This window comes from Anolis sagrei, chromosome 10, assembly GCF_037176765.1.
Source record: "Anolis sagrei isolate rAnoSag1 chromosome 10, rAnoSag1.mat, whole genome shotgun sequence".
Lineage (NCBI taxonomy): Eukaryota > Metazoa > Chordata > Lepidosauria > Squamata > Dactyloidae > Anolis > Anolis sagrei.
In genome coordinates, this window is record NC_090030.1 from 33503479 (window position 1) to 33530177 (window position 26699).

At 44.9% G+C, this 26699-nt stretch overlaps 1 protein-coding gene across 1 annotated transcript in view; it reads right to left on the reverse strand.

The window, feature by feature from the left end:
- AMOT (angiomotin) overlaps nucleotides 1-25724 on the reverse strand; it is a 75895-nt gene extending 50171 nt beyond the window's left edge. Inside the window, exons 1-3 of the mRNA XM_067471686.1 lie at nucleotides 25490-25724; nucleotides 8365-8493; nucleotides 2402-3291 (exon numbers count right to left, since the gene is read on the reverse strand). Coding sequence (XP_067327787.1) covers nucleotides 2402-3264 — 863 coding nt within the window. The 5' untranslated portion in view covers nucleotides 3265-3291; nucleotides 8365-8493; nucleotides 25490-25724. The remainder of the gene's footprint in view (nucleotides 1-2401; nucleotides 3292-8364; nucleotides 8494-25489) is intronic.
- Nucleotides 25725-26699: the final 975 nt, after the last annotated feature.

Below are 26699 nucleotides of genomic sequence, written 5' to 3' on the forward strand. Positions count from 1 at the left end.
CAGTTTTTACTAGCTGTACCCACTACCAGTTGCTGTGGCCAACCTTCTCTACTTCCCTTTCTTTCTTTCTTTCTTTCCTTCCTTCCTTCTTTCCTTCCGTGTGTTGTGTGTGCCATGTGTTATCTCCTCTCCTTCCTTCCTTCCTTCCTTCCTTCCTTCCTTCCTTCCTTCCATCCATCCATCCATCCATCCATCCATCCATCCATAGGTTGTGTGTGCCATGTGTTATCTCCTCTCCTTCCTTCCTTCCCTCCTTCCTTCCCCTTCTTTCTTCCTCTCCTTCCTTTCTTCCTTCCTTCCTCCCCCCTCTTTCCTTCCTTCCTTTCCTTTCTTTCCCTCTCTCCTTTCTTCCTTCCTTCCTTCCCCTCCTCTTTCTTTCTTTCTTTCTTTCTTTTTCTTTCTTTCTTTCCTTCCTTCCCTTTCTTTCTCTCCTTCCTTCCCCCTCTTTCTTTCTTTCTTTCTTTCTTTCTTTCTTTCTTTCTTTCCTTCCTTCCTTCCTTCCTTTCTTCCCTCTCCTTCCTTCCTTCCTTCCCTTTCTTTCTCTCCTTCCTTCCTTCCTTCCATCCTTCCTTCCTTCCCTTCCTCTCCTTCCTTCCCTTTCTTTCCCTCTCTCCTTCCTTCCTCCCCCCTTTCTTTCTTTCGTTCCTTCCTTTCTCTCCTTCCTTCCTTCCTTCCTTCCTTCCTTCCTTCCTTCCTCTTCTTTCTTTCTCTCCTTCCTCCCTCCTCTCTCCTTCCTTCCTTCCTTCCCTTTTTTCCCTCTCTCCTTCCTTCCTTCCCCCTTCCTTCCTTCCCTTTTCCGCTCTCTCCTTCCTTCCTTCCTTCCTTCCTTCCTTCCTTCCTTCCTTCCTTCCCTTTCTTTTTTCTCCTTCCTTCCTTCCCCCCTCTTTCTTTCTTTCCTTATACCAGCCTCAGTGTGTGTACCTTCATGGTCAAAGTATTCTTAAAGTCAGTTTCACAGCAGCCACTAAGAAAATGTAGTGGCCCAGTGTGTCTTACAGAACAAACTCACAATATTACCTCAGCCTGATTATTATTGGAATGGTGGCAGCGGAATTCATTTGGAGAAACATTTTAAATCTCTCACATCTAGTGTTTCCCAGTTCCTACCTTTTAAAATACTAAGTTACAGGGAGAGGTCAACCCTCCTGTTTAAGGAGTTCCATTGGCTGCCATTAATCTTCCGGTCCCAATTCAAGGTGCAGGTGCTTACCTACAAAGCCCTAAACGGTTTGGGACCCACCTACCTGCATGACCGCATCTCTGTGTACGAACCCACAGGATCTCTTCGTTCATCTGGAGAGGCCCTACTTATGATCCCACCTCCATCGCAAGCACGATTGGTGGGGACGATAGGGCCTTCTCGGTGGTGGCCCCTTGACTCTGGAACTCACTCCCCAAGGACATTAGGCATGCCCCAACTTTGGCAGTCTTTAAGAGGAGCTTGAAAACGTGCTTGTTCCAGTGTGCCTTCCCAGAATAGGAAACTCCAAGCATCAAATGCACTTTACTAGAGATTTAAGTTTATCTGCACACCGCACCTATCTCCCAAAACCTATCCATTTCACCTGTCATGTCCAGCATTTAAAAAAAATTTAATCATTACATTTGGCCCGGCCTTAATTTTAAATGCGTCATTGTGTTATTGTCTAATGTTACCTCTAGTCTTTTAATGTTTATTGTTTTGTTTTATGAGTTTATGAGTTTATTTATTGTTGTATTTTGTTATGCTGTTGTTTTATTGATGTGTTGGGCCTCAGCCTCTTGTAAGCCACACCAAGTCCTTTGGGAGATGTTAGCGGGGTATAAATAAAGGTTTATTATTATTATTATTATTATTATTATTATTATTTTACTCTAATGCAACCACAAGCTTTTTCATGCCAGAAACCTTCTGAAACCATTAAGCATTTGTACCTGAATTAATTCAAGCCTGTTCAATAAACATTTTCATTCTTCTATTAACTTATACCAGCCTCAGTGTGTGTACCTTCATGGTCAAAGTATTCTTAAAGTCAGTTTCACAGCAGCCACTAAGAAACTATAGCGGCCCAGTGTGTCTTACAGAACAAACTCACAATATTACCTCAGCCTGATTATTATTGGAATGGTGGCAGCGGAATTCATTTGAATAATCATTTTAAGTCTCTCAGATCTAGTGTTTCCCAGTTCCTACCTTTTAGAATACTAAATGTCTCTCCCCTTCTCTGTACTACACTCCCCTGATACTGTTAGATAATCAGTGGGATATATTAGAACAACTAATTTAAAGAGAAATTCAAATCTATACAACTGTTTCAGCAACCATACTCCCTCTTCCTTTTGACAGCATTATATTTTTGGTGAACACACGCACATATTTTTGGTCGTTATAGAAGACCTCCAGAGATGGAGCGTGCCTTACCTGAATGACCCATATTCCGGAGGGTGCTGGTACCTCACCATGGGTCCCTCGGCCCGGCTTTGCAGGGACATCCGATGGTCAGTATAGTAATGGCCGGGCTCCTGTGGCTTGCACCCCAAGGGTGGGCTGGAAAGGTTCTTGAAGGGGTACTCTGGGGGCGGCCCCCGGTGCTCCATCCCTTTTGGGGGGCCGGGGTTCTTGTAGAAGTCGCTGCCCTGCTGTTGCTGGTGGTGATGCTGGTGATGGGTGAGTGGAGAGAGCGGGGCACTGGTGACCGGCGCGTGTGCCTTGACCCCGTTGGTGGCCAAAGAGAGCTGCATCAGCCTCTCGCTTAAGGACCGGACGTGGCCCTGCTTGAGGTCCCTGAGACCCTCGTCCTGGTGGACCTTCCCAGGGCTGACCCTCTGCACTGTGGGTCGCCCTTCAGTCCTCACTTTCGGGTTGGAGACCCCCGTGACATAGAAAGCGGCCCCAACACTGGCGTGGGGCTGGCCACGGAAGTACTGCGACTGGACCTTGGCCTCTTCGTAGGTGGGGAGGTCCTCGCTGTTTGGGCCTCCGCCACGCGGGGAGAGCTGCTTCTCCATGGCGCCCACGCCGTCCATTGGGATCTCCTGCCCCTGTGGTTCCTGGCGTGCCACGTGGGACCCGGTTGTGTGCTCCGAGGGGCCCAGACTTTCCACGGGGCCCGACTGGGGTCCTGCGCCACCTGCCACAAAAGGTGCCCCCGAGCTGCCCGCTGTGGCTTGCTGATGCAGAGCCAGCAGGGTGCGGCTGTCGCTGGGATTGCCATAGCGGAGCTGCTCCTGAAGCAAGCGCTGCAAGACGGTCGTGGCTGACGGTGGCTCTTCTGAGGTTCTCATCTCTGCCACGGAGAAGGAACGGGGCACCTGCGGAGGAAGGAGAACTGGGTGAAGGACCTGGCAAAGCTTTCAGCGCTGCTCCCGGGTCCTTAAAGTGCAGCTCCCAGCAGCCGCACAGAAGGAGACACCATAACAACAACAACAACAACAAACAGATGAAACGATAGATCACATCGGGTTGTTGTAGGTCAGTGTTTCTCAACCTGAGGGTCGGGACCCGTGTGGGGATCTCAAGGGGGTGTCAGAGGGGTCGCCAAAGACCATCAGAAAACACAGTATTTTCTGTTGGTCATGGGGATTCTGTGTGGGAAACTTGGCCCAATTCTATCCTTGATGGGGTTCAGAATGCTCTGTGATTGTAGGTGAACTATAAATCCCAGTAACTACAACTCCCAAATGTCAAGGTCTATTTCCTCCAAACTCCATCTGTGTTCATATTTGGGTATATGGAGTGTTCGTGCCAAGTTTGGTCCAGATCTATGTAGGTGAACTATGACTTCCAATCTCAAGGTCAATGCCCACCAATCCCTTCCAGTATTTTCTGTTGGTTGTGGGAGTTCTGTGTGCCAAGTTTGGTTCAATTCCATCATTGGTGGTGTTCAGAATGCTCTGTGATTGTAGGTGAACTATAAATCCCAGTAACTACAACTCCCAAATGTCAAGGTCTATTTCCTCCAAACTCCATCTGTGTTCATATTTGGGTATATGGAGTGTTCGTGCCAAGTTTGGTCCAGATCTATGTAGGTGAACTATGACTTCCAATCTCAAGGTCAATGCCCACCAATCCCTTCCAGTATTTTCTGTTGGTTGTGGGAGTTCTGTGTGCCAAGTTTGGTTCAATTCCATCATTGGTGGTGTTCAGAATGCTCTGTGATTGTAGGTGAACTATAAATCCCAGTAACTACAACTCCCAAATGTCAAGGTCTATTTCCTCCAAACTCCATCTGTGTTCATATTTGGGTATATGGAGTGTTCGTGCCAAGTTTGGTCCAGATCTATGTAGGTGAACTATGACTTCCAATCTCAAGGTCAATGCCCACCAATCCCTTCCAGTATTTTCTGTTGGTTGTGGGAGTTCTGTGTGCCAAGTTTGGTTCAATTCCATCATTGGTGGTGTTCAGAATGCTCTGTGATTGTAGGTGAACTATAAATCCCAGTAACTACAACTCCCAAATGTCAAGGTCTATTTCCTCCAAACTCCATCTGTGTTCATATTTGGGTATATGGAGTGTTCGTGCCAAGTTTGGTCCAGATCTATGTAGGTGAACTATGACTTCCAATCTCAAGGTCAATGCCCACCAATCCCTTCCAGTATTTTCTGTTGGTCATGGGAGTTCTGTGTGCCAAGTTTGGTTCAATTCCATCATTGGTGGTGTTCAGAATGCTCTGTGATTGTAGGTGAACTATAAATCCCAGCAACTACAACTCCCAAATGACAAAATCAACTCCCCCGCCCCCCTCCAATCCCACCAGTATTCAAAGTTGGGTGTATCGGGTATTTGTGTCAAATTTGGTCCAGTGAATGAAAATACATCCTGCACATCAGATATTTACATGACAATTCAGGAGCAAAATGACAGTTATGAAATAGCAACAAAAATAATGCTATGGTTGGGGGTCATCACAACATGAGGAACTGTATTAAAGGGTCACAGCATTAGGAAGGTTGAGAAACACTGTTGTCGGTTTTTTCGGGCTATATGGCCATGTTCTGAAGGCATTTTCTCCTGACGTTTCACCTGCATCTATGGCAAGCATCCTCAGAGGTAGTGAGGTCTGTTGGAAATAGAAAAATGGGCTTATATATCTGTGGAATGACCAGGGTGGGACAAAGGACTCTTGTCTGCTGGAGCTAGGTGTGAATGTTTCGACTGACCACCTTGATTGGCATTTAATGGCTTGGAAGCTTTGTTGAGAGTGATTTGATGTGCCTGATGGTGATCAAATTACTCTCAACAAAAGATTCCCCCCAGGCACTTCCAAGCCATTAAATGCCAATCAAGGTGGTCAGTTGAAACAGGTCAGACAACACAGAGAAGACACTGAAATCCACAAGAAGCATGTGGACAATTTCAACAGAAAGGAGGAAACCATGAAAATGAACAAAATCTGGCTACCAGTATTAAAAAACTCTAAAATTACAACAGCACAACAACAGAGAGGAAACAAACAAGGTCATCTAATCACCTCTCAACAAAAGTTTGCTCGAGGCACTGTCAAGCCATTATATGCCAATCAAGGTGATCAGTTGAAACATTCACACCTAGCTCCAGCAGGCAAGAGTCCTTTGTCCCACCCTGGTCCTTCCACAGATATATAAGCCCACTTCCAACAGACCTCACTACCTCTGAGGATGCTTGCCATAGATGCAGGCAAAACGTCAGGAGAGAATGCCTCCAGAACATGGCCATATAGGAAAAACCTACAATAACCCAGTGATTCCAGCCACGAAAGCCTTCGACAATACATTAAATAGATCACATCCTCAGCTGCTGCAAGAAGATTGCGCAGACAGACTACAAGCAGAGGCACAACATTGTTGCTCAGACGATCCACTGGAACTTGTGCCACAAACACCATCTGCCTGTGACAAAGAACTGGTGGGATCACAAGCCGGGAAAAGTTACAGAAAATGAATACCGTCAAGCTACTCTTGGACTTCCAAATTCAGACAGATGGAGTTTTGGAGCACAAGGCTCCCGACCTCAATGGATTGCCCATGTTGTAATCCCAGGCGACAGAAACAACTGTAAAAGCTGGCACAATATGAGGATTTAAAGACTGAATTGCAAAGACTCTGGCACAAGCCAGTCAAGGTGGTCCCAGTGGTGATGGGCACACTAGGTGCAGTGCCTAAAGACCTTGGCCTGCACTTAAACACAATCAGCACTGACAAAATTACCACCTGCCAGCTGCAAAAGGCCACCTTGCTGGGATCTGCACACATTATTTGCCGATACATCACACAATCCTAGACACTTGGGAAGCGTCTGACGTGTGATCCAATTCAACAGCCAGCAGAGTGTCTGCTGTGGACTCATCTTTCAAATAATAATAATAACAACAACAACAACAACAATAATTAATAATAATACCTGAAATAATAATAATAATAATAATAATAATAACAAACTGCAAGTCGCTTCTGGTGTGAGAGAATTGGCCATCTGCAAGGACGTTGCCCTGGGGATGCCCGGATGATTTTCGATGTTTTTTTATCATCTTTGTGGGAGGCTTCTCTCATGTCCCCGCATGAGGAGCTGGAGCTGATAGAGGGAGCTCACCCGCCTCTCCCCGGATTCGAACCTGTGACCTGTCGGTCTTCAGTCCTGCTGGCACAGGGGTTTAACCCTGTTTGCTGTGGACTCATCTTGTGGTATTTCAAATAATAATAATAATAATTATTATTATTATTATTATTATTATTAATGCATTTATGATGTGGAATGAATAATAATATTATAGATGGCTCTGAAAGGCAGCAGATCACAGGAGCTGTCTTCATAGACCTGTCAGCATAGACCTTCATAGACCTGTGAACCGCTGCCTCCTCCTGAGAAAAATGTATAGTATCACAAAGGACGACCCCCTCACCCACCTCATAGGAAACCTGCTACAAAACAGGAGCTTCTTTGTTGAGTTCCAGGGCCAGAGAAGCAGATGGCGGAAACAGAAGAACGGCCTGCCTCAGGGGAGCGTGCCTGCTCCATCCATGTTCAACATCTACACAAATGACCAGCCACTGCCAGAAGGGACGGAGAGTTTCATCTATGCTGATGATCGTGCCATCACCGCTCAAGCAGGGAGCTTTGAGATGGTAGAACAGAAGCTCTCCGAAGCTCTAGGTGCTCTTACTGCCTATTACAGGGAAAAGCAGCTGATCCCTAACCCATCCAAAACACAGACATGTGCCTTTCACCTCAAGAACAGACAAGCATCCCAAACTCTGAGGATTATTACCTGGGAAGGAATCCCACTGGAGCATTGCAGCATTGCACCCAAATACCTGGGAGTCACTCTGGACCGTGCTCTGATCTACAAGAAGCACTGCCTGAACATCAAGCAAAAAGTGGGCGCTAGAAACAATATCATACGAAAGCTGACTGGCACAACCTGGGGATCACAACCAGACACAGTGAAGACATCTGCCCTTGCGCTTTGCTACTCTGCTGCTGAGTACACATGCCCAGTGTGGAACACATCTCACCACGCTCAAACAGTGGATGTGGCTCTTAATGAGACATGCTGCATTATCATGGGACGTCTGCGCCCTACACCACTGGAGAAATTACACTGCTTAGCCGGTATTGCACCACCTGACATCCGCCGGGAAGTAGCAGCCAATAGTGAAAGGACCAAGGCAGAGACATCTCCAGCTCATCCCCTGTTTGGGTATCAGCCAGCACATCAACGACTTAAATCTAGAAATAGTTTTCTAGATTTAAGATCTACAGAGACACTCGCTGGAACACCTCAGCAAGAGAGAGTCCAAAAGTGGCAGGCTCAAACCCAGAACCTGATACCAAATGAGAGACTCCCCCCTGGGCACACAGAAAACTGGGCGACTTGGAAGGCACTGAACAGACTGTGCACTGGCATCACGAGATGCAGAGCCAACGTCAAGAAATGGGACCACGAAGTGGAATCCACGACATGTGAGTGCGGAGAAGAGCAAACCACTGACCACCTGCTGCAATGCACCCTGAGCCCTGCCACATGCACAAGGGAGCAGCAACACCGGAAGCACTCCAAGTGGCCAGATACTGGTCAAAGGACATTTAATGAACTACCAAGCTTGCAAATTTTGTATTTTGTCTGTTTGATTTGTTCTGTTAGAAATGTGATACAATCGACTGGTTGCCCTTACACGACAAATAAATATTACTTTTATTATAGTATCATTATTCATTCCACATCATAAAGGCACTCCAAGGTTTTATTTTCTATGGCTGAAAGCTTTGGTATTATAACACTTTAGTTTTTCAAGAAGGCATTCTAAGCTGGCAGCAACTGTAATGGCCATATTTTGGAAATTGAGGTGCGCATTAAGTTTGCTGGCGCATTAGACTCGAGTCAATATAGTCATATGGAGAGACTCACTTTGGCTTTTGGGGTCAGGAGGAGGTGTCCCAAGGCATCAGGAAGTACGGGCGCTTTTCTTGCTCCAAGTCAAACAAAGCATCGTCTGTTTCCGGACCCCTTGGCAGTTTCTTCACACTTTAGGAGATTCTGCAAAACAGAAAATGGAGAGATGCGTGTCTAGCAAGCAAGCAAAGTTTATTGATTAGTCCATTGACCGTATCAACATTAAAAACCAAAACAGAAATGTGCAAAAATAGACAATAATCACTGGCCTAAGACTCCCATAATAGTGAACTAACATACATTCAAACTTAAGGACAGGAGCAGTGTTCAAAACGATCTTGACAGATTAGAGAGATGATGGGCCAAAACTAACAAAATGAAGTTCAACAGGGACAAATGCAAGATACTCCACTTAGGCAGGAAAAACGAAATGCAAAGATACAGAATGGGAGACGATGAGGCCTGGCTCGAGAGAGGTACGTGGGAAAAAGATCTTGGAGTCTTCGTGTACAAAAAGTTAAACATGAGTCAGGAATGTGATGTGGCAACAAAAAAAGCCAATGGGATTTTGGCCTGCATCGAGAGGAGCCTAGTGTCTAGATCTAGGGAAGTCATGCTCCCCATGCTCTATTCTGCTTTGGTTAGACCACTTTACCTGGAATATTGTGTCCAATTCTGGGCACCACAATTCAAGAGAGATATTGACAAGCTGGAATGTGTCCAGAGGAGGGCGACTAAAATGATCAAAGAGTTGGAAGAGACCTCCTGGGCCATCCAGTCCAACCCCATTTTGCCAAGAAGCAAGAATATTGCATTCACATCACCCCTGACAGATGGCCATCCAGCCTGTTTCAAAGCTTCCAAAGAAGGAGCCTCCACCACACTCCGGGGCAGAGAGTTCCACTGCTGAACGGCTCTCACAGTCAGGAAGTTCTTTCTCATTTTAAGATGGAATCTCCTTTCTTGTAGTTTGAAGCCACTGTTCCCTTGCGTCCTAGTCTCCATGGAAGCAGAAAACAAGCTTGCTCCCTCCTCCTCCCTGTGGCTTCCTCTCACATATTTATACATGGCTATCATATCTCCTCTCAGCCTTCTCTTCTTCAGGCTAAACATGCCCAGCTTCTTAAGCCCCTCCTCATAGGACTTGTTCTCCAGACCCATGATCATTTGAGTCGCCCTCCTCTGGACACATTCCAGCTTGTCAATATCTCTCTTGAATTGTGATGCCCAGAATTGGACACAATATTCCAGGTAAAGTGGTTTAACCAAGGAGGAATAGCGCATGGGGAGCATGACTTCCCTAGAGCTAGACACTAGGCTCCTCTTGATGCAGGCCAAAATACCATTGGCTTTTTTTGCTGCCACATGACATTCCTGGCTCATGTTTGACTTGTTGTCCACGAGGACTCCAAGATCTTTTCCACACGTACTGCTCTCGAGCCAGGCATTGTCCCTCATTTTGTATCTTTGCATTTCGTTTTTCCTGCCAAAGTGGAGTATCTTGCATTTGTCACTGTTGAACTTCATTTTGTTAGTTTTGGCTCTTCATCTCTCTAATCTGTCAAGATCGTTTTGAATCTTGCTCCTGTCCTCTGGAGTATTGGCTCTCCCTCCCAGAGTCCCTTGGGGAGATGGTAGCGGGGTATAAATAAAATGTTGTTGTTGTTGTTATTATTATTATTATTATTATTATTATTATTATTATTATTATGCTAAAAACCATATTCAATTGAAAACCCAAAAGCAATAAACACTACAACAGAATTAAACCTAGAGCTAACTAAAGATGAATAGTTCAAGCCACTTAAACCTATTTAAAATGCAGAAAGCGCCACTCCGCGCTCTCTGGCCGAATTGGGAAAACAATGGCACAGGAAAGTTGTCCAAACAGAAAGGCGTCACGGGGCTTCCTTCCTTCCTTGCTGGCTTCCTTGCAAAGGAAGTGGATGGAGGGGACCCAGGAATGTTGCAGAGTCTGCAGGATTTCAGGCAAAAGGGTTTGGGAGAGAGATCTGGGGAAGTGCTGAGTCAAGTCTTTGGAGGCTTCATAAATAGCAACCAAGGGATGCAAGGATAGGCCAAGTTTGCAAGCTCACGGCAATTAAAATGCAAACACAGTCTTCTCCACGGACCCTCTCATTAAACAAATCCCACAGAGATAAATAGATCCAACCCAAATCGCCTCCGGCCAGACCTTGAGCCATGCACTAAAGCACTCAAAAATCCCGTGGCATTCCTAGTCTGGAGGTCCTTCATTTCAATAGGACTTTCTATTATCCGCATGTCCTCTCTATTTATTATTATTACTAGCTGTCCCCTGCCACATGTTGCTGTGGCCCAGTCTGGTGATCTGGAAAATAAAGTAATGAGAAAGTGTTGGTTTCTAATATATGTAATTCCTTTCTGCTTGTGAGTAAACAGTATTTCTGGCTGTTTCTTTGTCAGTGTTGATGTGGAGAGTGTCTGGCTTGCCTACTCTGGAATATGCAACATATCATAGTCCTTCTTTAAGGGTCTCTTTCAAATCTATGACACTATATCTCTCTCTCTGTGTGTGAGATGATTCTTCAAAGAGCCATCCAGTCATCAATATATAGATAGATATGATTATCTATCTATATATTGATGACTGGCTGGCTCTTTGTCAGGAGGGCTCTGATTACATTTTCTTGCCCTGTTGAAGACAGTTGGACTGGATGGCCTTGAGTATTTTCTGTTGGCCATAAGAGTTCTGTGTGGGAAGTTTGCCCCATTTCTGTCGTTTGTGGGTTTCAGAATGCTCTTTAATTGTAGGTGAACTATAAATCTCAGTAACTACAAATCCCAAATGTCAAGGTCTATTTCCTCCAAACTCCATCTGTGTTCATATTTACGCATATGGAATTTTTGTGTCAAGTTTGGTCCAGATCCATCATTGTTTGAGTCCACAGTGTTCTCTGGATGTAGGTGAACTACAACTCCCAAACTCAAGGTCAATGCCGACCAAACCCTTCCAGTATTTTCTGTTGGTCATGGGATTCTGTGTGCTAAGTCTGGCCCAATTCTATCATTGGTGGAGTTCAGAATGCTCTTTGATTGTAGGTAAACTATAAATCCCATCAACTACAACTTCCAAATGACAAAATCATATTTTTTTGAGTGATGGTCACTCAAAAGGGAACCACTGTCCGCATAGGGAAGCTGATGAGGAAACACAACATACAAACAATCTACAAACCCACCAAGAAAATCCAACAAATACTACGTTCAGCAAAGGACAAGAGGGATCCTCTCACCTCTGCAGGAGTCTTACTGTATACCATGCAGCTGTGGACAAGTCTACAGAGGGACCCCCAAATGCAGCAGCATTGCCCAAACACGCATCAAGGTACATGAAAGGCACTGCAGACTCCTTCAACCAGAGAAGTCAGCCATAGCATAGCACCCGATGAACCAACCTGGACACAGCATATGATTTGAGAACACAGAAATGGTGGACCACTCTCACAACCACCATGGCAGACTACACAGAGAAGCCATTGAAATCCACAAACATGTGGACAATTTCAAGAGAAAGGAAGAAATCATGAAAATGAACAAAATCTGGCTACCAGTATTTAAAAAAATTCAAAAATTGCAACAGCAAAAACAGCAGAGAGAAAAACAGGCAGGGACATCTAATTACCTTTCAAGAAGAGTTTGCTCCAGGCACAGTCAGCCCATTGTATGCTAATCAAGGTGGTCAGTTGAAAGATTCACACCCAGCCCAACTTACAAAAGCCCTTTGTCCCACCCTGGTCATTCCACAGATATATAAACCCCTTTTTTTCCCATTTCCAGCAGACCTCACCTCTGAGGATGCTTGCCATAGATGCAGGCGAAACGTCAGGAGAAATGCCTCTAGAACATAGCCCTATAGCCCGAAAAACCCCACAAGAACTGAGTGATTCCAGCCATGAAAGCCTTCGACAATACAATAGAAACAACAGTAATAATAATAATAATAATAATAATAATAATAATAATAGGTCTTCTTTAAGTAATGGCAAGTCTGGGTTGTTGTAGGTTTTTCCGGGCTATATGGCCATGTTCTAGAGGCATTTTCTCCTGACGTTTTGCCTGCATCATAGAATCATAGAATCCTAGAGTTGGAAGAGACCTCCTGGGCCATCCAGTCCAACCCCATTCTGCCAAGAAGCAGGAATATTGCATTCAAATCACCCTTGACAGATGGCCATCCAGCCTCTGCTTAAAAGCTTCCAAAGAAGGAGCCTCCACCACACTCCGGGGCAGAGAGTTCCACTGCTGAACGACTCTCACAGTCAGGAAGTTCTTCCTCATGTTCAGATGGAATCTCCTCTCTTGTACTTTGAAGCCATTGTTCCATTGCGTCCTAGTCTCCAAAGAAGCAGAAAGGAAGCTTGCTCCCTCCTCCTCCCTGTGGCTTCCTCTCACATTTTTATACATGGCTATCATATCTCCTCTCAGCCTTCTCTTCTTCAGGCGAAACATGCCCAGCTCCTTAAGCCGCTCCTCATAGGGCTTGTTCTCCAGACCCTTGATCATTTGAGTCGCCCTCCTCTGGACACATTCCAGCTTAGAGTCAATATCTCTCTTGAATTGTGGTGCCCAGAATTGGACACAATATTCCAGGTGTGGTCTAACAGGGTCTCTACAGATGATAGAAGAGATTGTGTGGGTTCATATACAGAGATGTGGTCACGCAGGTAGGCGGGTCCCAAACCATTCAGGGCTTTGTAGGTAAGCACCTGCACCTTGAATTGGGTCTGGAAAATGAATGGCAGCTAGTGGAGATCCTTGAACAGGAGGGTTGACCTCTCCTTATAAGGAGCACCAGTTAACAACCTGGCTGCCGCCCGTTGAACCAACTGAAATTTCCAGGCCATTTCCAAGGGCAGCCCCACGTAGAGTGCATTACAGTAGTCCAATCTGGAGGTGACTAAGGCATGGACCGCCCTGGCCAGATCCGCCTTCACGAGGTATGGTCGCAGCTGGCGCACGAGTCTCAGTTGTGCAAAGGCCCTCCCGGCCACTGCCAACGCCTGAGCCTCAAAGCGTAAGTGAAGAATCCAGGAGGACCCCCAAACTGCGGACCTGTGACTTCAGGGGGAGTGTAACCCCGTCCAACACAGGTTGCCACCCTATAGCCTGATCCGGTTTACGATCGACCAGGAGGACCTCTGTCTTGTCGGGATTAATCTTCAGCTTGTTCGTCCTCATCCAGACAACCACAGCGGCCAGGCACTCGTCCAGCACTCGAGGGGCTTCCTTGGAGTTAGGTGGAAATGAGTAGTAGAGTTGCGTGTCATCTGCGTAGAGATGGCACCCAACTCCAAAACTCCGGATGACCTCTCCCAGCGGTTTCATGTAGATGTTAAAAAGCATGGGAGACAGAATGGAGCCTTGCGGGACCCCACAGGTCAAAGGCCAGGGGTCCGAGCAGGCGTCTCCCAGCTTCACCATCTGGGATCGACCCTCCAGGAAGGACCGGAGCCATGACAGAGCCGTGCCTCCAAGACCCATCCCAGAGAGGCATCCCAGAAGGATACCATGATCGATGGTATCGAAAGCCGCTGAGATGTCCAAGAGAACCAGCAGAGTCACCACTCCCCCTGTCCAGCTCTCTACAGTATGTCCTCTCTATTTATTATTATTATTATTATTATTATTATTATTATTATTATTATTGGGTTGTTGTAGGTTTTTTCGGGCTATATGGCCATGTTCTAGAGGCATTCTCTCCTGACGTTTCGCCTGTATCTTTGGCAAGCATCCTCAGAGGTAGTGAGGGTTTATTAGGAGCATTTTCTCCTCACTACCATATCCTCAACATTACTTGAAAAAGACATAAAGTTGCCCCAAAATAAAAGCAGTTAATCCTTTCGGCGTGGATTGGAAAAGCAGAGCACATTGTGCGCTCGATGGAGAGAGTTTGGAAGCGGGAACACGGGCCGTTGGGGCGATTTCTGCCTATCAATCCTTCTGTGTTTGCCAACGGTTGCACAGGTGAGTGCACAGGTGTGGCGCTCGACAGGTGCACAGGTAAGGCCAGACATCCTCATTCCAGAGAAAGAAAAAGTTAGTGATTCTTGAGAAACAAAGAGCGATCCAGCCGGTTGGACATTTTCTTTGCATGAGGTCATCCTTCCCAAAGGCAAGTTCCCAGAACCAGGTGATTTAGGGCTCACTTCCTTGTCGTTCCAGTCCAAAAGTTAACATCAAAAACTGGTGAAAACTGGAATATACTGGTCCGGGATCGTGAGACATGGCTTGAAACGATGCAAAGGACCAACCTCCGAAAAGCACAAACAATCGCATTGCAAACGTTTCTAGGACGTTCGCAAACGTCACAGAGAAGCCACTGAAAGCCGCAAGAAGCATGTGGACAACGTCAACAGAAAGGAGGAAACCACAAAAATGAACCATATTTAAAAACACCAGAATCAAGACAGTAAATAAAAAAAATAGGGGAACTCCACAGAACAACCAACCAAGTGCCAGTTAAACAAAAGATGGGTTTATTTCCCAGAAGCATTCTCTCCTGACGTTTCGCCCACATCTATGGCAGGCATCCTCAGGGGTTGTGAAGTGTGTTGGAAACGAGGCAAGTGAGATTTATATAGGGGTGTGGTGCTCATCTCCATTTCTAAGTCTAAGAGCCGGCATTATCCGTAGACACCTCCAAGGTCATGTGGCCAGCATGACTGCATGGAGCGCTGTTACCTTCCCGCCAGAGCGGTACCTATTGATCTACTCACATTTGCATGTTTTCGAACTGCTAGGTTGGCAGAAGCTGGGGCTGACAGCGGAAGCTCACACCGCTCCCTTGATTATATATATCTGTACAATATATATATATACAATATTGTGTGTGTGTGTATATATATATATACAAACACACACAATATTGTGTGTATACACACACACACACATTTTGTGTATATATATACTGTTTTTTGTGTGTGTATATATATATATACACACACACACACAATATTGTGTGTATATATATATACACAGACACATTGCTGTGTATATATATATATACACAGACACATTATTGTGTATATATATACTATTGTGTGTGTGTATATATATACGCACACAATATTGTGTGTATATATACACACACATTATTGTGATATATATACTATTGTGTGTGTGTGTGTGTATATATATATACAGACACACACATAATATTGTGTGTATATACACACACACACATTATTGTGTATATATATACACTTGTGTATGTATGTGTATATATATATACATACACACAATATTGTGTGTATATATATACACACACATTATTGTGTATATATATACTATTGTGTGTGTATATACACACACACACACACACATTATTGTGTATATATATACTTGTGTGTGTATGTGTATATATATATACATACACACAATATTGTGTGTATATATATATACACACACACACAATATTGTGTATATATATACTATTGTGTGTGTGTATGTATATATATATATATACACACACAATATTGTGTGTATATATATACACACATTATTGTGTATATATATACTATTGTGTGTGTGTGTGTATATATATATATATATACAGACACACACACAATATTGTGTGTATATATATATACACACACAATAGTATATATATACACAATATTGTGTGTATATATATACACACACATTATTGTGTATATATATATACTATTGTGTGTGTGTATATATATATATATATATACACACACACACAATATTGTGTGTATATATATATATATACACACACACACACACATTATTGTGTATATATATACTATTGTGTGTGTGTGTGTGTGTGTATACACACACACACATACAATAACGTCCAGGGTGGGAGAAAGAACTCTTGTTTGTTGAAGGTAAGTGTGAATGTTGCAGTTTGATTAGCACTGAACAGCCTTGCAGCTTCAAGTCCTGGGTGCTTCCTGCCTAGGGAGGCTGGATGGCCATCTGTTGGGGGTGCTTTGAATGCGATTTTCCTGCTTCTTGGCTGAATGGGTTTGGACTGGATGGCCCATGAGGTCTCTTCCAACTCTTTGATTCTATGATTCTAAAGTAATAGTAACAACAACAACAATTCCCGGGACCTGACAGCAGTGCAAGCGTTGGTCCTGATCCATCATTGTTTGAGTCCACAGTGCTGTCAGGATGTAGGTGAACTACAACTCCAGAACTCAAGGTCAATGCACACCAAACCTTTCCAGTATTTTTTCTTAGTCATGGGAGTTCTGTGTGCCTAGTTTGGTTCAACTCCATCATTGGTGTACTGTATTCATTCTCCGGTGCAGACGCACTCTGGGTCGCTTCCCAAGGGTCCCTTTGGAGCCATTGTTTTGCCAGGAGCCTCCTTTGTGCTTCCCTTCTCCATCCCACAAATATCCGGAGAATGCGACAACGTCATTCCCTCGCTTTCCTTCTCCTTGTGGCTTTGCCGTTCCTCCGCTGATTGACTCCAGGCCTTCCTCCGCTTAACCAAAAACACATGGGGCGCATCCTCACTGCAAGGCAAGCTTCAGGTGCCCAACGTCAACACAAACAGGGTTCAGCTCCAGATTATATAAATACATATTAAGCTATAACATGGAAGGGAACAGAGTCTAGACCGGGGTTCTCAACCTCCGTAATGCCGCGACCCCTTAGTTCAGGTCTTAATGTTGTGGTGACCCCCCAACCATAACGTTATTTTCGTTGCTACTTCACAACTGTACTTTTGCTCCTGTTATGAATTGTCATGTAAATATCTAATATGCAGGATGGTTTTTTTTTCAGTCACTGGACCAAATTTGGCACAAGTACCCAAGACGCCCAAAATTGGAATGCTGGTGGGGTTGGGGGTGATTGATTTTGTCATTTGGTAATGCTGGAGTTGCTGGGATTTATAGTTCACCTAAAATCAAAGCACCTTCTGAACCCCATCAATGATGGAATGGAATCAAACCGAGCACACAGAATTCCCATGACCAAGAGAAAATACTGGGAAGGTCTGGTGGACATTGACATTGCGTTTTTGGAGTTGTAGTTCACCCACATCTAGAGAACACTGTGGACTGAAGCAATGATGGATCTGGATCAAACTTGGCACAAATACTCAATATGCCCAAATGTGGACACTGGTAGAGTTTGGAGATAATAGACCTTGCCATTTGGGAGTTGTAGTTGTAGGGATTTATAGTTCACCCACAATGAAACAGCATTCTGAAGCCTACCAACGATAGAATTGGACAAAATTTTCCACAGACAACCCCCATGACCAACAAAAAATACTATGTTTTCTGATGGTCTTTGGCGACCCCTCTGACACCCCCTCACGACCCCCACAGGGTTCCCGACCCCCAGGTTGAGAAACACTGCAATAGGGCTTGCTATTATCCACAGTATGTCCTCTCTATTTATTATTATTACTAGCTGTCCCCTGCCAGGCGTTGCTGTGGCCCAGTCTGGTGATCTGGAAAATAAAGTAATGAGAAAGTGTTGGTTTCTAATCTATGTAATTCCTTTCTGCTTGTCAGTAAACAGTATTTCTGGTTGTTTCTTTGTCAGTGTTGATGTGGAGAGTGTCTGGTTTGCCTACTCTGGAATATGCAACATATCATCGTCCTTCTTTAAGGGTCTCTTTCAAATCTATGATACTATATCTGTGTGTGTGTGAGAGAGGATTCTTCAAAGAGCCATCCAGTCATCAATATATGTGAGATGATTCTTCAAAGACCCCCAACCATCACATTATTTTCACTGTATTGTCGAAGGCTTTCATGGCTGGAATCACTAGGTTCTTGTGGGTTTTTTTCGGCCTATAGGGCCATGTTCTAGAGGCATTTTCTCCTGACGTTTCGCCTGCATCTATGGCAAGCATCCTCAGAGGTAGTGAGGTCTGTTGGAAGTAGGAAAAAGGGTTTATATATCTGTGGAATGACCAAGGTGGGACAAAGGACTCTTGTCTGCTGGAGCTAGGTGTGAATGATTCAGCTGATCACCTTCATTAGCATTTGAAGGCCTGGCTATAACATGGAAGGGAACAGAGTCTAGACCGGGGTTCTCAACCTCCGTAATGCCGTGACCCCTTAATGCAGTTCCTCATGTTGTGGTGACCCCCAACAATCACATTATTTTCATTGTATTGTCGAAGGCTTTCATGGCTGGAATCACTAGGTTCTTGTGGGTTTTTTTCAGGCTATAGGGCCATGTTCTAGAGGCATTTCTCCTGACGTTTCGCCTGCATCAGAGGTAGTGAGGTCTGTTGGAACTAGAAAAAAGGGTTTATATATCTGTGGAATGACCAAGGTGGGACAAAGGACTCTTGTCTGCTGGAGCTAGGTGTGAATGTTTCAGCTGACCACTTTCATTAGCATTTCATAGAATCATAGAATCATAGAATCGAAGAGTTGGAAGAGACCTCCTGGGCCATCCAGTCCAACCCCATTCTGCCAAGAAGCAGGAATATTGCATTCAAAGCACCCCTGACAAATGGCCATCCAGCCTCTGCTTAAAAGCTTCCAAAGAAGGAGCCTCCACCACACTCCAGGGCAGAGAGTTCCACTGCTGAACGGCTCTCACAGTCAGGAAGTTCTTCCTAATGTTCAGATGGAATCTCCTCTCTTGTAGTTTGAAGCCATTGTTCCGCGTCCTAGTCTCCAAGGAAGCAGAGAACAAGCTTGCTCCCTCCTCCCTGTGGCTTCCTCTCACATATTTATACATGGCTATTTGAAGGCCTGGCTGAGCCTGGGAAAATCTCTTGTTGAGAGGTGTTAAGATGTGCCTGGTTGTTTCCTCTCTGCTGTTTTGCTGTTGTAATTTTAGAGATTTTTTTAATACTGGTAGCCAGATTTTGTTCATTTTCATGGTCTCTTCCTTTCTGTTGAAATTGAGAACACAGAAATGCTGGGCCACACCAACAACCACCATGTCAGACTATACAGAGAAGCCTTTGAAATCCACAAGCATGTGGACAATTTCAACAGAAAGGAAGAGACCATGAAAATGAACAAAATCGCTACCAGTATTAAAAAACTCTGAAATTACAACAGCAAAACAGCAGAAACAACCAGGCACATCTTAACACCTCTCAACAAGAGATTTTCCCAGGCTCAGCCAGGCCTTCAAACGCTAATGAAGGTGGTCAGTTGAAACATTCACACCTAGCTCCAGCAGAGAAGAGCTCCTTGCCCCATTCCACAGATATATAAACCCTTTGTCCTAATTCCAACAGACCTCACTACCTCTGAGGATGCTTGCCATAGATGCAGGCGAAACGTCAGGAAAAAAAATGCCTATTATTTTAATTGTTGCTTCATAACTGTCTTTTTTGCTCCTGTTATGAATCCTAATGTAAATATCTGCCAAGCAGGATGTATTTTCATTTACTGGACCAAATTTGGCACAAATACCCGATATGCCCAAATATAAATACTGGTGGGGATGGATTGATTATGTCATTTGGGAGTTATAGTAGCAGCCAATAGTGAAAGGACCAAGGCAGAGATATCCCCAGCTCATCCTTGTTTGGGTATCAACCAGCACGCCAATGACTTAAATCAAGAAATAGTTTTCTAAGATCTACAGAGATACTCACTGGAGCACCCCAGCAAGCGAGAGTCCAAAAGTGGCAGGCTCAAACCCACAACCTCAAAGGCCATTGTACTCGGACAACGAGAGATCGAAGAAGTAAGTAAGTAATGTGCATGAAAACTATATAAATAAAAATTTAATGTTCGTTTGTGGGATTCACATAACTCAAAAACCACGGGACGAATTGACACCAAAGTTGGACGCAATGCACCTATCGGGCCAACGAGTGACCATAACTCATAACAACACTGAAAAACACAATAGAAGAGACTTAAAAAGTAAAAAAAAAAGCACATTACAATGCATGCACAAAACCACTTATATACACATATACACTCATACACACACACACACACACACACACAAAACATATACACAGACTGGGCCACAGCAACGTGTGGCAGGGGACGGCTAGTAAATAATAATAATAATAATAATAATAATAATAATAATAATAATATAATCATACTAATAAATACAATAATAATATATAACAATAATAATATTGTCGTGCGATGAAGAAATTGCTATTTTGGTTTGATTCAAGAAGGACTCTGCAATCAACCAGGAACAACTCTCTCCAAACAGGAGACAATCAGGGCCAGCTAACACCTTCCAACAAAGGATTCCCCCAGGCAGGAATCAGCCAGGACTTGAAGCTTCAGGGCCATTCAATTCTAGGCTATTCAATGCTATTCAATGCTAAAGAACAACACTCAGAAAACAGAGGAATTCCAGACAGAGCCGGCTAACACCTCCCAACAAAAGATTCCCCCAGGCAGCAGGCAGCCAAACATTGAAACAACAAGGCTATTCAATGCTAATCAAGGAGATCAATTGCAGCATTCACACTTGTCTCAAGCAGACAAGAGTTCTTTCTCCCATCCTGGATATCATTCCACAGATATATAAACCCCACTTGCCTAGTTTCCAACAGACCTCACAACCTCTGAGGATGCCTGCCATAGATGTGGGTGAAACGTCAGGAGAGAATGCCTCTGGAACATGGCCAGACAGCCCGGAAAACTCACAGCAACCCGGGGAAGTAGTTTATTCCCTGCCACCATCGACCATGCCATACACTTTCCAATGGCTTTAGTTTATACTGGGTCAGCCTTGCTCGTTGTGTGCTACCCAACACTCTCCATACCATTTGTTTCATTGCCACTACCTCTGAAGTGACTCAGAATGACCCTTGGACCAATGTGTTTCCCCTTCAACAACAAAGCGAAAAGAAGATTTTCCTTATTGGCTGTATTTTTTTTTTCACTTTAAACACTGAGAAAAAATTATAATATCACAAAGAGCTACCACCTCATTTGCTTCATAGGAAACCTGCTACAAAACAGGAGCTTTTTTGTTGAGTTCCAGGGTCAGAGAAGCAGATGGCGGAAACAGAAGAACGACCTGCCTCAGGGGAGCGTGCTTGCTCCATCCATGTTCAACATCTACACAAATGACAAACCACTGTCAGAAGGGACAGAGGGTTCCATCTATGCTGATGATCATGCCATCACCGCTCAAGCAGGGAGATTCAAAATGGTTGAACAGAAGCTCTCCGAAGCTCTAGGTGCTCATACTGCCTATTACAGGGAAGACCAGCTGATCCCTAATCCATCTAAAACACAGACATGTGCCTTTCATCTCAAGAACAGACAAGCATCCCGAGTTCTGAAGATCACCTGGGAAGGAATCCCACTGGAGCATTGCAGCGCACCCAAATACCTGGGAGTCACTCTGGACCGTGCTCTGACCTACAAGAAGCACTGCCTGAACATCAAGCAAAACGTGGGTGCTAGAAACAATATCATACAAAAGCTGACTGGCACAACCTGGGGATCACAACCAGACACAGTGAAGACATTTGCCCTTGCGCTATGCTACTCTGCTGCTGAGTACGCATGCCCAGTGTGGAACACATCTCACCACGCTAAAACAGTAGATGTGGCTCTTAATGAGACATGCTGCATTATCACGGGGTGTCTGCGCCCTACACCACTGGAGAAATTACACTGCTTAGCCGGTATTGCACCACCTGACATCCGCCGGGAAGTAGCAGCCAATAGTGAAAGGACCAAGGCAGAGACATCTCTAGCTCATCCCCTGTTTGGGTATCAGCCAGCACGTCAATGACTTAAATCAAGAAATAGTTTTCTAAGATCTACAGAGACACTCGCTGGAACACCTCAGCAAGCGAGAGTCCAAAAGTGGCAGGCTCAAGGTGCCCTTACTGCCTATTACAGTGAAAACCAGCTAATTCCTAATCCATCTAAAATGCAGACGTGTGCTTTCATCTTATGAACATACAAGCATCTCGAGCTCTGAGGATGACCTGGGAAGGAATCTCACTGGAGTATTGCAGCATGCCAAAATACCTTGGAGCTACTCCAGTGTTTCTCAACCTTCCTAATGCCGCGAACCCTTAATCCAGTTCCTCATGTTATGGTGATCCCCAACCATAATATGATTTTCGTTGCTACTTCAGAACTGCAATTTTGCTACTGTTTTGAATCAAAATGTAAATATCTGATATGCTGGATGTATTTTCATTCACTGGACTACATTTGGTACAAACACCCAATACGCCCAAATCTGAATACTGGTGGAACTGGGTATTTTGTCATTTGGGAGTTGAAGTTGCTGGGATTTATACAGTTCACATACAATCAAAAAGCATTCCAAATTCCACCAACGATTGAATTGAACCAAACTTGCCACAGTTTGGTTCTGTGTGCCAAGTTTGGTTCATTTCCACCGTTGGTGGGGTTCAGAATGCTCTTTGATTGTAGGTGAACTATAAATCCCAGCAACTACAACTCCCAAATGACAAAATCAATTTTTTGAGTGAAGGACATACATTGGGTTGTTAGGTGTCTTGTGTCCAAATTTGGTGGCAATTCCTCCGGTGGTTTTTGAGTTCTGTGAATACCACAAACGAACATTACATTTTTATTTATATAGATTGTATTGATGTGTTCTGTTATATTGTTTTATATTGTTGCTGGGCTTGGCCTCATGTAAGCTGCCCCAAGTCCCTGTGGGAAGATGGTGGTGGGGTCATAGAAATATAATAATAATAACATAGAATAATATAAATAATAAATATATAATAATAATACATTTATTTATTTATATACCGCTTTTCTCAGCCCTTAGGTGACTCAAAGTGGTTAACAGCAGCAAAATTCAATGCTAAACATTACAAAACAATTAAATTAAAACAATAGCATAACAACAATTAAACATCAATATAACAAATCAATCGCGTCCCATCACTAGAATCAGAATCCAATCTCATTGTCCGTTATTCCACGTTCCTATATTCAATTACACTGCTTAATTGAATGCTTGTTCAAACAACCAGGTCTTCACTTTCCTCCGAAATGCCAATAAGGAGGGGTCCGATCTTATATCTGTAGGAAGGGCGTTCCACAGCCGAGGGGCCACCACTGAGAAGGCCCTCACTCTTATCCCACCAGGCGTGCCTGTGATGCAGGCGGGACTGAGAGCAGGACCTCCCCAGATGATCTTAATGTCCTAGTTGGTTCATAGGAGGAGATGCGTTCGGACAGGTAAAATAATAATAATAATAATAATAATAATAGAATAATAATAGAATCTATATAAATAAAAATGTAGTGCTAGTTTGCGGGACGAACATAACTCAAAAACCACTGGACGAATTGACACCAAATTTGGACACAAGACACCGATCAGGCCAACGAGTGACCATCACTCATAAAAATACTGGAGAACACAGCAGAAGAGACTTAAATAAAGCTTTATTATAAAGCCAAATCCGAGACCACTCCTGCTAGCTCAGATAAGGAGACTGTTGTGCAGCGGGGTGGTCGGTACACTAACAGAATCCCTATCCTGTCCCGGTCACCTATCCTAAAGCCGGCACACTCAAAGGAAGATGACTGTGGGATGGGGCACCTGATCAGGGGGATAAAATCCTTATAGACCACTGCGACTCCACCTCCCCTCCCTCCAGGCCTTGGTTGGTGCTGCACAGAGTCTTAAATAAAGCTTTATTATTATTATTATTATTATTATTATTAATATTTACTCTCTTGACCTTTCACCCGCATCTATAGCAGGCATCCTCAGAGGTTGTGAGGTCTGTTGGAAACTAGGACAAAGTGGGCGACTAAAATGATCAAGGGTCTGGAGAACACACCCTATGAGGAGCGGCTTAAGGGCATGTTTAGCCTGAAGAAGAGAAGGCTGAGAGGAGATATGATAGCCATGTATAAATATGTGAGAGGAAGCCACAGGGAGGAGGGAGCAAGCTTGTTTTCTGCTTCCCTGGAGAGTAGGACGCGAAACAATGGCTTCAAACTACAAGAGAGGAGATTCCATCTGAACATGAGGAAGAACTTCCTGACTGTGAGAGCCGTTCAGCAGTGGAAATACTCAAGGCGCAATTGCAAACTGTGCCAACAAAGAGAAAAAATAGGACAAGTGCAAAGAAGCCAGAATGGATGTCCAAAGAACTTCTAACTGCAACAGCAAAAACAGCAGAGAGGAAACAGGCAGGGACATCTAATTACCTTTCGAGAAGAGTTTGCTCCAGGCATAGTCAGCCCATTGTATGCTAATCAAGGTGGTCAGTTGAAATATTCACACCTAGCCCAACTGACAAAAGTCCTTTGTCTCACCCTGGTTATTCCACAGATATATAAACCCTTTCCCCCAGTTCCAACAGACCTCACCTCTGAGGATGCTTGCCATAGATGCAGGCGAAACGTCAGGAGAAATGCCTCTAGAACATGGCCATATAGCCCGAAGAAACCCACAAGAACTTAACTTCTAACTGTGCTAAAACACAAAAGAGACATGCACAAGAAGTGGAAAAAGGGAGAAATCACCAAAGAAGAATTCAAACAAATAGCCAACACCTGTAGGGAACTCTCTGCCTCGGAGTGTGGTGGAGGCTCCTTCTTTGGAGGCTTTTTAAACAGAGGCTGGATGGCCATCTGTCTGGGGTGATTTGAATGCAATATTCCTGCTTCTTGGCAGAATGGGGTTGGACTGGATGACCCAGGAGGTCTCTTCCAACTCTTTGATTCTATGATATATCTGTGAAACCCCCTTTTCCTAGTTCCCAACAGACCTCACAACCTCTGAGAATGCCTGCCATAGATATGGGTGAAACGTCAGGGGAGAGTGCTTCTGGAACAGGGCCAGACAGCCGAGAAAATTCACAACAACCATGAAAAACTTCAACAACACATTGGATAGAATGTTTCAATAGATCTGTTTGGGGGAAACAATATATCTCTCTAATGGATAGATGTTGCTCCTTTTTTATATTTTGTATCCCACAGAAGAACAAGGGGAACTCTCCGCCAAGTTCCTGGGAAAGTGGAGGAAGTTCCTTCCCCCCCCCCCCCCCCCCACTCTGGATCTCGCGTGGTTTGCATGCAAAGAGAGGTCCAGGAGAGGGACAAAGGGAGGTTGGAAAGGGCGGAAACAGTTCCCAGGGGGGTGGAAAGCAAGCCCCCTTCCAAGCCCCCCCCCTCTCAATCCCTACCTTTTGGGGTCCTTCCAAGGCAGAGAGAGAAGGCTTCGAAGGTCAAGGAGAAGGGAGGGTCCATTTCTGAGTCCAGGGGGGAGGAAGGAAGGGAGGGAAGGGAAGGGAGGAAGAGGCAACTGAAGAGGAGGAAGAGGAGGAGGAGAAAGAGGAAGAGGAGGGGAGGAGGAAGAGGAGGAGGAGGAGCCCGCCTAGACCCCCCCCCTCTGCTTCTTGATTTCCCTTCACGCCCCTTGAAAGGGCGCCAGGAAAGGAGGGAAAGGAAGGAAGAAGAGAAAGAGGAGGAGGAAGAAGAGGGGGGTCCTGCCTTGCCTCCCTCTACTGTTTCCCTTCTCTTTGTCCCTCTTGAGCTCAGCCAGGAAGGAAGTGAAGAAGAGGAGGAGGAGGAAGAAGAAGAAGTGGAGGAGGAGGAGGAAGTGGAGGAGGAGGAGGATCCTGCCTTGCTTCTCTCTGCTTCTTCCCTTCTCTTTGCTTCCCTTGAACTCAGCCAGGGAGAGAAGGAAGAGAAGGAGGAGGAAGAAGAGGGGGATCCTGCCTTGCCTCCCTCTACTGTTTCCCTTCTCTTTGTCCCTCTTGAGCTCAGCCAGGAAGGAAGTGAAGAAGAGGAGGAGGAGGAAGAAGAAGAAGTGGAGGAGGAGGAGGAAGTGGAGGAGGAGGAGGATCCTGCCTTGCTTCTCTCTGCTTCTTCCCTTCTCTTTGCTTCCCTTGAACTCAGCCAGGGAGAGAAGGAAGAGAAGGAGGAGGAAGAAGAGGGGGATCCTGCCTTGCCTCCCTCTACTGTTTCCCTTCTCTTTGTCCCTCTTGAGTTCAGCCAGGAAAGAAGTGAAGAAGAAGAGGAGGAGGAAGAAGTGGAGGAGGAGGTTGCTTCTCTCTGCTTCTTCTCTTCTCTTTGCTTCCCTTGAACTCAGCCAGGAAAGAAGTGAAGAGGAGGAGGAGGAGGAGGAGGAAGTGGAGGAGGAGAATCCTGCCTTGCTTCCCTCTTCTTCTTCTTTTCCCTTTGCTTCCCTTCGCCAGGAAAGAAGAGAAGGAGGAGGAGGATCCTGCCTTGCTTCCTTCTTCCCTTTCCTTTGCTTCCCTAGAGCTCAGCCAGAAAACAGGAAAAGAAGGGAGGAAAAGAAGGAGGAGAAAGAGGAGGAGGAACCCAATTTGCTTCCCTCTGCTTCTTCTTTTCCCTTTGCTTCTCTTCGCCAGGAAAGAAGAGAAGGAGGAA